A 15,181-nucleotide genomic window follows, 5' to 3' on the forward strand; every position below is an offset into this window, starting at 1 on the left:
GATCACATGAAGACATCAACAAGCTCGGGAAAGCCTGGCCATCTCTAAGGAGCTTTCTTTTTTTAAGATAAAACAACTGCTACTCAACAATCTTTAAGGATATCTTCATGCTTTTGTCCTTTATCACTTTGAAAACTTGTAATCTTGTCACATTACACGGAGTAGTAGATATTTCCAGCAGGTTACAGAAAAATCAACAGATTTACTTTGGGGCAGTTCAGATGTATTTGTTTTCAAAAGTCACCTCTTTCCTTGCTGATCCTTCAGCAGTTTTCTGAGTAATTTTATTGCCAGCACTTGCACATCAACTGGGAATTCAGTATAGTCTCTGTTGTGCTTGGTGTTGTGCATACATTTGTTAGACAGCAAAATGACTCATCCGGGGTGTTTGCAGACAGCAGAACCAGAGCTCAGTGAGATGTTAGCTAAAAAACATCAGTGGCATGCTCTTCAGTAGCACAGCTATGTACAAAAGCAGAAGTCCTGGTAGGACCAAGCCCTCATGCACATGCACCCACCATAACTGGCACTGCCTGTGCAGTACTCACCAACTTCTCGATTTGCACTGTGGCTTGTTGGCTTGGGAGGCGGGAGAGGAGGCTGCTTAACAGGAGCCTTTCCCTTTTTTTTAGCATGAGGTGCTTCATTACTCTTATGGCTGGTGGTGGTAGAAGCAGCAAGAGCATTTTTTGGTGGTAGCGGAGCTTTTTTAGATTTAGGCTTAGACTTGGGTAGTGGTGGAGCATGGGATGCAGTTATTTCTGGGCAGTGATCAGAAGTGTTCTCTATGGATAAGAAAGTGAACAGAAGCCAACTGACACAAACAGACAACACAAACATTCAACAGCAAGCTAGACAACAACTACTTTTTGCTGCTTGAGCCCTTGGGAATCAGGAGAGACTTCTTCACCTTTTCTCTCTTACTGAATTACTACTTCAGAAAAAAAAAAAAAAAAAAGGTTACCACCTGTCTCAATTCAAGGCCTTCTCATTGAAGCCTTCTGCCCGGTACTTCTATCAGTCTTACCTATTCCAGACTTCCAAGGATTCTCATCAGTATTTCCAACTAAACTGCCGACTTCAAACTAAGCAAGACAAATGCCATTTGCTAGAAAATTCCCTTAGATTTTTTCTAGTTCTCTGAGATCGATCGGCTATAAGACTCAGATTCATGTGAATGTGAACAAGGCTGTTCTCTCAGCCACAGGTTCAAATATGGCAGTGCAAGCTGAAATTTCCCCCTGAAGCAACACCTTTTCCTATGCTGCAGCCTGCTTGTTCACAGAAACAGCACCTTTATTTTGGGTATCTTCCTCAGGGTATTTCTACTCTTTAACTAAATTAAATAGGATGTCATTTGGCATGGGAATGCTCTTCCCTCCTGCAAGTCCAAGGGTATTCATATAAGACTGCAGTTTCAAGAATCAAAAGTTACTCAGCAGAAATCTGGACTTTATCCATAATTCAAAGTCCAGTAGGAATGGCTCTGTAGAATGAAACAAGTAACACAGGAGATCCAGTGTCCCTATTCTGTGCACTTCACAAGATTTTACTTTGGAGTAGCTTCAGCTTAGTTCTGTGGACTGCATGTCCAGATGTGGAGGGAACCCAACAAGTTCTTGAATGCAACTTTGTGTTTAGTTTCAATCAAAGGGAACCTTGTTTGTGTGCTCTGCAAATCGAAGATCGGTAAGTGGGAAGGATCTGGAAATTCACTTCAAAACAGCAAAGCTAATGTAGTTGAGCCATTTATATGCAACATAAAATTCTGCAACGCAATCTCTATGGTGTTTAGATTGTAGCTGGTAGCCAGATGGGAATCTTTCTTTATTCTGTCACACTACTTCTGTGTCCGTTTGGTCTGAAGATAGCCTTTCCATACACTGGAGAAAAAGGATTTTATAGAAGTAATAGCATACAATCAAAATCATAAAAGCTTTACTCGCATGTTACTATCAACTACAATAGTCAGGGAATGAAAGAGCCAAGCATATATGAAAAGGCATTCTAATAACCTCTTTTTTATCACTTGAAAGGAAACCAATTCACTTCTTTCAGCATGTTCCCAAAAGTGCCTCACTCTTCAGCATGTTCCCACAAGAGCCTCACTCTGCACATTACATGGCAGTTCCTGGATCTCCTGGCCATTCCCTGCCCTCTTCCTTCCTATGTAAAAGATTCCCAAGAGATAAGCAGTATCTTTTCACTGTAAGATTAGTAGATGAAAAACAAAAACAAACATGTTGGACAACATCAACATTCCTTATCTCAGAAACAAAGCCTTTTCAATCTCTAGTTTAAGGCTTGTTAACACATGAACCTGATGCATCACCTCTGCAATTACTGAAAGCAACATGCACACATAACTCTTTATCAACCAAGAGAACTAATGGTAAATAATGCTTTTCTCCTTTGTTTCCAGCCCATATAATCACAGGATAAACTGGTTTTGCTAATGTTATGCAAGAACCATTGTTTTAGAGCTAGCAAGCAGATTCTTTCAAACACAGATCCTTGTACAATATCTCTGTTTTCCTACCTCTTTCTCCTGGACCAGAGAAAGACTTTGGAGGAAGAAAAAAGCATATTTGTTACACTTTGTTTTCCTCTTTTGTAGCAAATGGTACCTCCTTATTAATCTCTACCCACCCTCATTCAAAGCTGAAAAATTGATTTAACTGTGAGAAAGCAAGACATTGTAACATTTTAACTCCATTATGACAAACAGGGCAAGAAAAGATAAAATTTCTATTTTGAAGATCTTGAAGGACATGATCAGAAAGAATTTTAAGTGTATACCATTCTTCTTCCTTACGGAACCAGCATCCTAAAACTTTACTTACTAAATAGAATCAATTGAAAACCTGTGCATTTATACACTGTCACCGTGTTTTGCTTTAAGTCATTAATACAGAAAGTGTTAAGAAAAGAATGATAACCTGGTGCTCTATTCTCCATATTCTAAAGAAATGCAGGAGAATATTTAGAATCTTAGTCAATTTACATTCAACTGTTTAACTGATTAAATAATGTGTCACAATATATCTTATGTATTAGTAAAGAAGTACAAAATGAGAGGATACATCTTTACTTAGTTGCAAATAAGCATATCTTAATTACACTCAATAATTTTCAATCTTCTATAGAAAAATAAAAAAATTATTAACGAAAAAATTTGAACATTTTTCTCAAATCAATGTCTCTGCTTTCAGGTTTCAGTTGTGATTAAACTGGACAATTTACGTAACATCAATTTTAACTGAAACACCTCACCAGCACTGGGATATCATCTTTATCTAGGGCAGTTCTTTCCATACTGTTGTGCACATTATAGCTAGGTCTGGCACATTCTTTTTGCATAGCAGAACTCTATTTGCTTGGATAGTGATGACTCCCTTTGAGCCTTGACTACACGTTGATTACATACATGCTCTTTTCTTCTCCTGATCAATGAGTCTTCTTGCTCGTATCTATGAGGAAGTCTGTGATGAAGATAGTTGCTCTTGCCCATATAATTCCTCTTGGCATCGTGTTACCTTCGTATTTTCTAACTTTTCTAACTAAAAGTGTTAGCTTCACTTTTTTATCTCACCAGATAAATTTGCTGGCCTTCAATGTCAGTTTTATCCTGCCTAAACTGTTGTTTCTTATTTACTCGAGATACTGATTCTCAGTTCTCACCTGACCAGCCCATTATACCAGCTTTTGTCACTAACTAGCCAAATTTTGAAGCAAACACATTTAACTGCTTTTCCCTTGCTGCTCTCAGGCTTGGAAGACTCTCCCTGTAAACATTCACAAAGATACCTGTCTTCCTTCACATTACACTCTATTATGATACCAAAACTAACATTTTTCAGGCTGCTGGCACTGTACTCATTATCCAGTCTCCTCTTGTTTTTCAGCATCTAACCACAGTGTCCTCTGTTTTACTACAAGCCCACTAGGACATTTTTGTGGGTTTTTTTTGTATTCATGTAAGACACTGTACAATAAATTCCGTGTCTATGCATGAGTACTGCAGAATTACAAACAGTAGCTAACAATGGCAACAGTGGAATACTCTTGCAGAGAGAGAGAGATGGTCTGATGTCTGCAGATGCTTTTAAGACAAAATTATGTTACAACTGTACCTCTTTAGCATGACTCTGCTTGAATATGGGTCCTTGTTCTTCCTGCTTCTTCCTCATCAGGGTTGTGACCGTGAAATCAAGGAACCACCTGAATCAGCTCAGTCTATCTATTTGACAAGCCCATCCCCTCAGTACCTCAGTACCAGCTCCAAGGTATTTTTATTGCTATTGCTCTTCTTAATCTAGAAATCCGTTCATCATGAACAGGACTTCAAACAAAAGGTCACCAAATGGCCATCAGATAAGAATATATTTTATACACTTCATTGAGACATCTTCTGTAAAAGCAATTTGTCATATTTTTAATAAGAAAGCAAAGCAAATGCTAATGTCTTATTTAAGCATTTAGATCAATAATAGGTGTATGTTTGGAACAATTTTTCCAAAGGCAAGATTTTCCAGACAGCTCACTTTGAGATGGGATTTTCTTGTTCCTAGAAATTGTGATTGAGGCCAGACTTTTAAGAAAGCTGTCTTTTTACATAAACATCTAAGGATAAAAAACAAACAAACAAAAAAAACCCAAAAGCATGACCAGGATTACAGAATACTCAGTGTGCAGCAGCTCTTGTGGAAACTCTCACAGATTTTCACGGAGATTCCAGTATGCCGTACTCACTGGAAAATCAAATGACTTATTTTGGAAGCTAAATGTGCCACTGATGTGAACTGTGGACTAAATGGTGGTTCTGAAGAACTACCAAAATCCTTGACATAGTCTCAGAAAACATGCACAACTGGTTTGTATTTTTTCTTTACTTTTGCAAATTTCTGAGTCCAAACTTTTCTACTACAGGATTTTGCCATATAGTACCAATGTTTTTTTGGTTTCTACAGCTAGAGCTGTGATATGAATCTAGCTCACTGAGAACCGGTAGTCCTTCTGTAGTCCAAGAAGAACCGTAGTTCAGGCATGTAATCTTTATCAGCTGCATAGCACCCTTCTACTGGAAGATGAGCACAATTTAGTAGAGTAACACTATGTAAAATGGAAGGTGGACAGAAGGTATAATTTGTTGTTTACTACAGGGTAAATCCCTCCAAAATGAAATTAAATAAGAGTTTTGAGAAGCAAGAGTTTCCTTTCCAGCCTATGCAGAGAGCTGTGCTGTGATTAATCAAAACCCAGGAAACTGTCATTTAGAAACATGGGACACTACACAACACAAGGTGTCTTTTGTCTCATTTTTGGACTCGCTGACTGTGCTGGTGCAGGTGGTCAACTCATACAAACCCTTTCATAAATTTTACATTCAATCAGCTCTACTTTTTGTTCATCCTATTGCTACTAAAGCTCTGTTCAAGAAAACACCTATTTTAATTGTTAGAAAGCTTCCTTTAATTTCCAGTCCAAATGTATTTCAAGCCTCTGTTTATTCCTTTCTACTTGTGCCAGCATTGTCCTTCAGCCATAGTCTCTCCTGGCTGTATACCAATTTGTTACATTCACCAAATGCGCTCAAGACTCAGGCTGTTTTGCCAGACTGAACAAGAACAGCTGTCTCATAACCCTCTCTGCATTAATTTCTGTTTTGAATTCATCTTTCTTGAAGACAAATGAACAGATCTGTATATCTGCAGACTTCCAACTTTTGCTTGCTGAATAATGTTAACAGTACCATGTGCAAAAGACCCTGTAACAGAGGAAGGGTAGAAACCTGAAGGAGGAAGGAGAAAGGGTGTAACATCTGACCTAAGTAACCATATTTAAATATTTCTTATTGTTTCCAAGATAATAAAGGGGAAAAAAAAAAACAATACAAAACAAAACAAGCACATGCTGATTGCTCAACGGTTGCATAAGATGTAAGCTGTTAAATCAAGAGAGAATATCTGTAACATCTTCACTGTTAGCTGCATATTTTTACCTTTTCTTGGTCTATAAGGTACTTGGAAAGCAAACAGGCAATGTACATTTCTACATTCCCTTATACTATCTGTACAGATATTTTCAAACAATTCAATGATTAATCTACTAAAACCATGTTTACGGCCTTATTCCTGGAGCCACATTAGGATATTTTTTTTCTATAAAAGAAAAAAAAAACACAAAACAAACCAACCAAGAAACTGTACCTTTAAAATTAGGAGCTTTCCTTTGCCACTCACACTATGTGGGTGAAAGCCTGTACCTCTCATGCCAGCCTACTGGCAGGAGCCTGCCTGGCTGACTTAGTAGATGGTTTCTGCCCAAACAAAGCTTTATCTAGAGTACCTTTCCTTTTAAGAAAACTTGGATTCAGTCTCATTTACATAGTTCAGGTGACGAATAGAAGATATACTATTCTTAGAATAACTAGTTGTAGGCCAGCAAATAACTCAGCTAGACTGAGACCTACAAGTAGATTCTTTGGGAGTCAGGCAAAAAAAACACCAATAAACTTTTATGTATGGTGCACATAACAATGATCTACAGAGCTGAGGGGTGCAGGAAACCAGCTTCTAACGTAAGAGAGAGGAAAGTTTGTGTTGTCTCTCACAGTGAGTGGTTCACAGGATTGATTTGCTGAGAGGTTCCTGTATGAGGCCTTGGAAGATGAGGTTTACTACTTTGAATTCAATTGCTTGTTTGGTTTTTTGTTTTTTTGTTTTTTTCCACTTAGGGGAAATAAAGCAAAGGCCTCTGAGAAAAGAAATTCAGAAAATTTGAGTTTAAAGAACATTCCCTAGAATGCAAATTAGACTGTTGGTCAGCAAATATGCATACTCATAAGATCAGGGCTTATGACTGCAGCTTTCTTTTTCTGTTTATCCATGAGAAAGACAGAAGATTAAATTTAAAGGTAGATATGAGAGACAGTGACAAAATGTGGGAGAAAGAACCTCTGAACTCAACATACTAAAATGTAAAAATTTGTCAGCTCTCAGATTAGTTATGCTGTGGAGGGAAAGCACTATACAGATGGATCCTATTAATTCATTTGGTAACGGGACTAGAAATTGTTTCCTTCACTGAATACATGAGAAAACCTAAGAGGACCTCGGGTCTGCTATAAATGGTATTGGAACATTTCAGAAGTTTATGTTCCATGTCGCCCAGAACACCCACAGCACCCACAAGAGAGCTCTGGCTTCCTGCAGTGCAGTTATTTATCACTCTTGTCTGACTGATGGTAGGCAAAATGAAACTTCTTATTATTTTTTTCCAGGTAGTATCTCACTAATGGTTACCGAACCTTTCACTTCTTCAACTTAAGCTAACAATGAAATTATCTAACAGAATCACGAAGAGACTTAACTTGCCACATCAAAAAAGAGTTTACAAGCAACTCACATACAAACCCAGGGTTCTCTGGTGTGACTTGAATGCCAGAGACATCTTGAGAAAGCGTGAAGGAGAAAAGGAGCTCTGACACAGTACCAGGAGGTTTTACAATGTTCAGCAAGCATGCTGTGCCATCATGCTACGTCCCTATGCCTACAGTGGGAAACAGCTACAGTTTTGATATCTGTTGCTTTTGCTCTTCTCCAACACTCTTGTAGAGTACAAGAGGAAGAAAGAAGGGGATCCGTGGATCCTCTGCGCAAGGTTCATACCTCACTGGGAACTTGGAGCGCTGAGGCCCACAGGGGCTCTTTCAGGCAAGTGCCATTGATCAGGAGCCCCAGCATGCCAACACAACCCAGCCTGCTGGCCAGACAGCCAGCACGTACTCTGGCACGCTGCCTGCCCACGTGCTGCTCTGTATCCCTTCCAGTGCGCTCACAGAGAATGGCTACAGTTGAGCTCTGTGTTTTCAGCGAAAGATGCTAGTGACTTGTAGTCAAAACAAAGCCAAACTAAGGAAAAAAGGCATTCAGAACTCAACCCAGTACACATATAATGTGAATAAACAACCCAAGAAAAAGATCCAGGGCTCTGCTTTCCCCTCTGCAAAGCTAAATCACTCAATCACCTGTATCACCAGCTTCTTATTATGCTGCCATAAAGGAGAAATTTCTTTTTAAACACCCTGTTTGGATGATTGACATATCATAGTTAGAAAAAGTAACAGCCACACTATGAAATTTCCAAAGGGGTTTTTTCCCCCCAAAACAGAAGACACCTGCAAGCAGAGGGTGAAAAATGTGCAGGGATGCTTGGCAGCACAGGGAGCAACATTCAGGCCGCTGCTTCACTCTTGCTTAACTCATTTCTACAATATGTGGCTGAACTGACTGGTTTTGCCCTGTTGATACTGCATTTCTGTGGCTCATGCTAAAACATTCTTCCTGCGACTCCAGACACATTCCCTGCTCCACGATGCACTGCTGCCAACTCTTACCACTTGACCACTGTGCCTGCCACACTTGGTCTTTTTAAACTTCCAGCATCAGCAGTCATCACCATATTTATGCAGGAAGCTCATTTTCAAGACCCATTTGAACTACAAACTGAATCCAAGTTCAGAGCCACCACCATTTCATAAGGGAGTTATAAAACAACCTGATAACTTCCAGGGGCTAAGCTGAATTTTTTGGAACACTTCGATTTGGCAACAGTTTGCAGCATACCATGCTGCTAAACAGCAGGAATTATTCCTGTCTTCAGGTCTTACAAACATATAAAGTGCAAAGAACTTCCTTAAGATTTACACATAGAAGTTTGTGACTCTAAAAAGCCTAACATCAACCTCTATAAAAACCAGCTTGAATCCATTGCTCTTGACAGTCCAGCTAGTATTCACTCCACCTATCTCAGTTCTTCTGACAGAGACTGTGATCTGGGACAGCAGCATGTGTTATGGTCTACCAGAGGACACTGCCAGGTATACACACAGTCCTGCTGCAGCTCTGATCTTGATGCATTACCATCAAGATGACGCTAATGCACGCCACCACATCAGCAGCTCATTTCTCCCTCTGCCAGTGGGTGTAGGTGTGATGCAGACCTACTGTAGCTGCCATAAAAAAGCACTGAGGACTACACCGCCAGGTGAGAGGCATCTGTGGGGTGCATCTGCAGGACTTACTCTTTAACAGATTGACTCACCTTCTTGCTTAATTTGTGTTAAAGTGACAGCTATATATGCCTTGGCACTGAGCCTACTCTTGTACGGCAATCATTTCAAATTTCTTTAAGGTCAGCACTGTCGAGAGAGCTGAATGAAATAACGTGTTTGAAATAGATACTGAACCTTCCCGTTTTCGTTACAGTTCTGCATTCTGCAGCATCAGCTAGATGGGATTTCAATAGTTAGAACTGTGTATCTCTAGAAAAAAATGCACCTTAGGAAAACGTTCAAGACCTGACAGGTTCAGAAGGCTGTATTTAGGGATGCATAAAATAACAAATGATCTGATCTAACCCCAAAGTTAACCTGAATCATTTTAAAGGAGTTTTCCACGGCTTTTGCAAATCTGTTTTCCTGACCCGATACACATCTGGTTCTAGTTGGCATAAAAAGATATACATATTTAAACGTCATGAAAAAAAGCTAATTATGTATTTTGGGCTTGTTGGGAGACAGGAAGTACTAGGAATCTCATAAGAAGTGCAGTTCTCCTTGGAAATCCAGCCACTTTTCACACAGTCAAGTGATTTACATAGTTCAGAAAAGAATTCAAATTATTGTGTTAGCTGAACTGACCCTCTCAGCCTCCAGAGGCTCATTCATCACTAGGTAAAGGTTACTAGGAAACACTGGAAAGACTTCTCTGTCTAACAGCCAGCCACGAAGTTCTTGGTCTTTTGTATCCTTGCTCTTTCCTGTACAAAATCCAATAGATGGAGCAGTATTTAAGAACACTCACTTTTTCTTTCTTTCTTTCATTTTTTATTTTTATTTTTTGACAGTGAAAAGAAGTGGTCTGGTATTCACGATACTAGAGAAAGAGGTTAAATGCAGTCCAAGCCCTTGTGACTCCACTTTAGTTTTTAACTCTTCCTTATTCAGTCAAACTTTGTCACCAAAGTGAATCTGAATAAAAGTAACAAAATTAATATGGACTTTGAGATTTGGGGCACAGTGAATATTTAACAGGATTTAGTGCATTTTATCTACAGAAAATCATATAGGCATAAAGTACATTTTCCATAAATGACTTGGGTCTAGTTTGTAGTAGTAATATATTCCCTTGAATATTTCTGAAAAGCTGGAATTTAAGTGCTTAAGAGGTAATGAAAACCAATGGGAATGAGCTGCTGAAGTTATTTTCAGAATGACACACAGTTCTCAAGTAGCTTAAACACTTGAACATTTAAGCTATGAGCTGCTGCTGCAATGGTATTGCAAGGTGATGCATAAGCATTTTATGTCTTCTTTCACGAAAGGAAAACCTGGCAGACCAAAGCCTGCCCACATCTACAACAAAAGGCTCACAATGAATTCAGAAACATCTCTGCATGTATTTTCATGCTCATACCATGCTTCTGTTTGTTACCTTACTATATCCACAGTAAAATGCATGCCTACCAGTGATGAAATACTCATGTTTTGCAAGTCTATCTTCTTGGCAGGTTCTGCTGGCATCCTTTTTGCAGAATAGAACTTACAGCATGTACTGGTGCTGATGGAAGAACATGTTAATGTTTAAAGTAGGTGGAAAAAAAAAAGATAAATGTGTCCATTTACCTTTTTCATCTTCTTTATTTCCTTCCAGTCCAGATGGTTTCTCTGATAAAGTGCCATTATCTCCACTGGCTTTTACTGCATTGTCTTCCTGTATGGCTTCTTCACCAATAGCTATGGTGTGTCCGTTTGAAGTTTCAAAATTTACTGTTACATCACCATCTGAAATAAAAATTAAAAAGCCGTTGTCCAAATTAACTGCTTGCTTAGCACTTATTGACAATACACATCAACTCTCTGCTTTCAAGTTACCATGGAAGCAAAGCAGAAGGATTTACTGAAGTGTATAACAGGCTCTGAAAAGCAACTCCTTAAATGATCTCCATAGGCTGCCAGGTTTTTGAGTGGATATCTTCACAGTAGTGGGCCTACTTTCCAGGTCCAGCTTCAGGGCTCCATCTTCTGATGTGAACTCTCTACATGTTAGCATCCCATACTCTTCCTGCTCACATCCTTTAGGAGGAAGTTTTTCACTTAGAGGGTGGTGACGCACTGGAACAGGTTGCCCAAGGAGGTTGTGGGTGCACCATCCCTGGAGGCATTCAAGGCCAGGCTGGATGTGGCTCTGGGCAGCCTGCTCTGGTGGTTGGCGACCCTGCACATAGTAGGGGGGTTGAAACTCGATGATCATTGTGGTCCTTTTCAACCCAGGCCATTCTATGATTCCATGATCTTGGTTTACATAGCTTAAAGATGTTCACTTGAAACACAATGTATCTATAGTGTGTTTCCAAAGGTCTCAGACCTGGACCAGCATAGAGTTGCAGAACAACCGTGTTGCATCTCACTGGTATATCAGCCAGGGAGCAGGCAGAAATTTTCAGAATATATGCAATCAATTCCCAAATGTGAATTTACTATTAATGATAATGAGTCATTATCCAATCTTAAGAATCAAGGTTAAGACTCCTTGTAACATATTACATACTGTTACTACATTTTGCAAGTCCAATTCTCTCCCAGCTCTTATGACTCTTACTGACTTACCTGAACTACCTCAGCTATGTTTTCTTTTCCTCCTGAAAAAAAAAACAACAATTCTTTCTCTTCCTTATTTGTGTCTATGTCCCTGAAAAATGCTGTGTACTCTTGCTGGCTCACAGCCTTCTCTATTGACTGGTATCTGTTCTCTATTCTATGCATTTTAAAATCACTGTTGATTTTCTTCTCTGGTTATGTCCAAGACTTGCTATGTGTAGGTTGCTCACACTACACTTGCAGTTCTCAGAGATGACTGCCATCCTCCTACAGGATGCTCTTGCCAGCCAAAATTTATGCAACTTTACCTGTAATGTCTTCTGGTTCCTCCTGTTGCTTCTTCATTAATTGTGGTAATTCCACTCTCTTCTTCTCCTGGATGTTTGGCAGTTCCCTCATTTCAATACAATTATGCAGCCTCTCTCTTACCCCCTTAGGCTGCTCTGTGGATTAAGCTGATGGTTTCATTCTCACCCACACAACTTTCATGTGATGTGTAAAAATGATGTGTAAAACCTAAGTTCTGCCTTCTTAACCTTGTCTCATTTACTATAGCTGATATTTGCACAAGGCTTTCTTCTTATGTGACTGCAACATTCAACTTCTTCAGCTTTTTTCTTTCAGATACTCTTAAATCCACTTCCCTTTCTGCCTCCAAATGTAAGATTCCCACTTTACTCATATTCTGCTAACATCTCATCTACACCCTTGCCACTTCCCACCTCTTTCTTCTCCATCCCTTGTGAAACACTGTCACTTCTTTGCATTTCTTCCCTCTCACATTTCAATACTCCATAACATTTCTTCATCTAGCTTTCAGCTCTGTAGACATTCCTTCCAACTAGCTTCACATCACCCAACCACTGCCTTCCCTGTATCTCTGTTCTCAGCCCATCCAAAACAATCCTGTTTCTTCCAAACTGCTCCTTAAAGATTATAATTTTCATCAGACAAGAAACACAGAGTGATGAAGGCAACACAGACTGGATTGATGGTCTTCTTAAGAGGGGAGAAAGGGGAAAAAAATTTTTTACCATTCCATCCTTTCACCCCTTTTAAGAGTGGAATAGCAGGTCAAGGGCACTAATGACCAAAGCAAACCTATTTTCAGCACAAATGATACTCCTTATATTCAAACTGTTTTTGACTTACCTGAAATGTTAACAGCTTTCATTAACTGAGCCCACAGTCTAAATGTATTTTGCAACCATCAATCAACAAAGTCACACAGCTGCTCAAAAAAGCACATAGCAAAAAATGTTCAAGATTACATATGGGCAAATTGAGGTATGGAGATTTCACATTTCTTGTTTTAAGTCACAGATAGTGGTAGAAACAAGTTAAGAAGCCAGCTATGCCAAATATCACATTTTAGTAATCGGAGAAGACTGTAAAGACAAGTGATGTTACATGCTAATGAACAAGCCCTCTACTTCCAAGGACCAATGTGTGCAATTCTTCAGTTCAGACAGGGCACTACAATTTCTAGATAGATCTATTTTAGGAAACTATTGAGTTTCCAGACTTCTCAAAAAAGTGATGAATGGTTTAATTTTAAGCTACTGAAAATGATTTTAATCACTTGATTTTTATCCTATCTAGATTTATAGATACTTAATAATATTCAAAAGAATACTACTAGAGGCATTTCAGAAACATAAATAGAGGTAGGGTAGAGGTGTTAACCATGGTCTACCCATACTTTTCCTGGCACAAATTTGGGGTTATTAACTCTAAATTGTTTTTAAACAAGGAATGTTTTGCCCACAGACTTTCATATTTGTGCTGTTTGTGAATGTGGCCTGTGTGGTACTGGTGAAATCGGTATGATCCCAGCACTGGTACTTTTTGATACTGAAATGGCAGCCATCCATGTTTACAGGAAGCATTATTTTTATGCTTTGAAGATATGTCCAGAAGTGAGGTGGTGTTTCTTGGCAGAAGCAGCTACAGAATGCGTGTTTTTCGACTCTGACTTTGTTTCATTCAACTGACTCAAATTACTTCTCACATTCTTCTGCTTTATCTCCTTATAACTAGTTATACTACACAGAAACAATGCAATAGGGATTTTACCATCCATGTTTAGCACTTAGGAGCTAAATTCTAGGTAACATGTTATCACCTTGCTCAGGCATTTCCTTCAGCACTCCCCTTCTTATCAGCTCCTCTCTGCTTTGTCTTGTCGAAATCTTCCTTTCCAACACTAAAGAAAAAGCACAGTTAAGAATAGATTTATTCTCATACTGACAACGCTTGTGAAAAATGTAGAAAAGAATTAAGAACCCCTGATAGGTCATCTTTCCCTCAGCTCTACAGGCGAAGTGGTCTGGGTTTCCAGGGACACTCTCCCACAGCTTCAGCCAACAAAAGGTGGGACTCATCTGATCCAATGTCTTCAGTTGAGCTAGGTTCAGTGGGGCTTCCTTCACAGTCAATGGGAATATGTACTTTCAGAATGAAACTAAACTCATCCAAGCATTGACATTTAATACTTAAAAGCACCTCTTTATCACTAATTGGAGTGACTATGTCAGCTTAAGATATCTTCACCTACTCTTACAGATGTTTTGAGGGACAAATCCTGCTCAGAGCAAGCAGTATTTTTGGTCAAGTCATAAAAGTGCTCACAGAGTAAACTTTGCACAACAATTTAAAATAAAAAAATAAAAATAAATCTTAAAAAAAAAGTTAGAAAGTTCTGTTCTAAAAGGGAATAACATCCTTATCCAGGCTGATTGGCTGTCATGGAAAAAAATGAAGCATCCTGTTTTTAGGTTAAAAAAAAATATGCATACAACACACACAAAAAAGTCTGTGACATCAAACATTTCAATTATTATGTTTATTTCCCATGGGAAAAATGTAGAACAGTTTTATAGGGAAAAGTATTTACAGATGGCAAAATAGAGTAATTCCCCACTCCACCCTAACCCTGCACCAATACAATTTTGGTCAGTGATCTGGGAAGCCACTGAAAAGATTTATGGAACTGTGGTGCACGGTTCAGAAAATGTGAACATCATCACTGCAAACACTCTTCACTGCATTGTTAGCAGAAGTTAATCACCTATCCCAGTTCTGTTTACATACTAGCATCAAAACCCAAGCGATGTTTGGAGCTCAAGCTGAGGTCACGCAGAGAAGCTTCAGCAGCGCTGGACTTCATCCTATTAATGATGTGGGATAGGGTGATTTATCTCATCAACTAATTCAAACACTCTGGTAATCCAATTACTCTCTAGTGTAAGTCTAATTGTTCTATGCAGATTAAATACTGCATGAAGTATTTTCAATCTCACTTGAGCTGAAAGTTGGTTTGAGAGAAGTCACATGGCGAAGTGAGTGCTACAGGGAGGACAGAGAAAGTCCTCAAATGTTTCAGAAATTGACCCTTTGTGACAGCACCTGGCAAACATATTTCCCAGCAGTAGGTAGCTCTGGCTGCAGTTGGTTGAACAAGAATGGAGGCACCAGAGAGGCAGAAGCATAGCAGTGCCAGCTTCATTTGGCTTCATT

The 15,181-nt window shown here is 39.1% G+C and overlaps 1 protein-coding gene across 11 annotated transcripts in view; it reads right to left on the reverse strand.

Moving 5' to 3' along the window:
• Positions 1-15,181, reverse strand: part of PHACTR2 (phosphatase and actin regulator 2) — a 124,760-nt gene that overhangs the window by 27,457 nt on the left and 82,122 nt on the right. For 6 of the 11 annotated variants that reach the window (XM_003640962.5, XM_015284203.3, XM_015284204.4 and 3 more), the window contains exons 3-5: positions 13,788-13,868; positions 10,688-10,846; positions 549-785 (exon numbers count right to left, since the gene is read on the reverse strand). In XM_003640962.5, coding sequence (XP_003641010.5) covers positions 549-785; positions 10,688-10,846; positions 13,788-13,868 — 477 coding nt within the window. The remainder of the gene's footprint in view (positions 1-548; positions 786-10,687; positions 10,847-13,787; positions 13,869-15,181) is intronic. The other 5 variants (XM_015284202.3, XM_040698477.2, XM_040698476.2 and 2 more) reach the window with 2 other exon arrangements.

Source organism: Gallus gallus, chromosome 3 (genome assembly GCF_016699485.2).
Source record: "Gallus gallus isolate bGalGal1 chromosome 3, bGalGal1.mat.broiler.GRCg7b, whole genome shotgun sequence".
Classification (NCBI taxonomy): domain Eukaryota; kingdom Metazoa; phylum Chordata; class Aves; order Galliformes; family Phasianidae; genus Gallus; species Gallus gallus.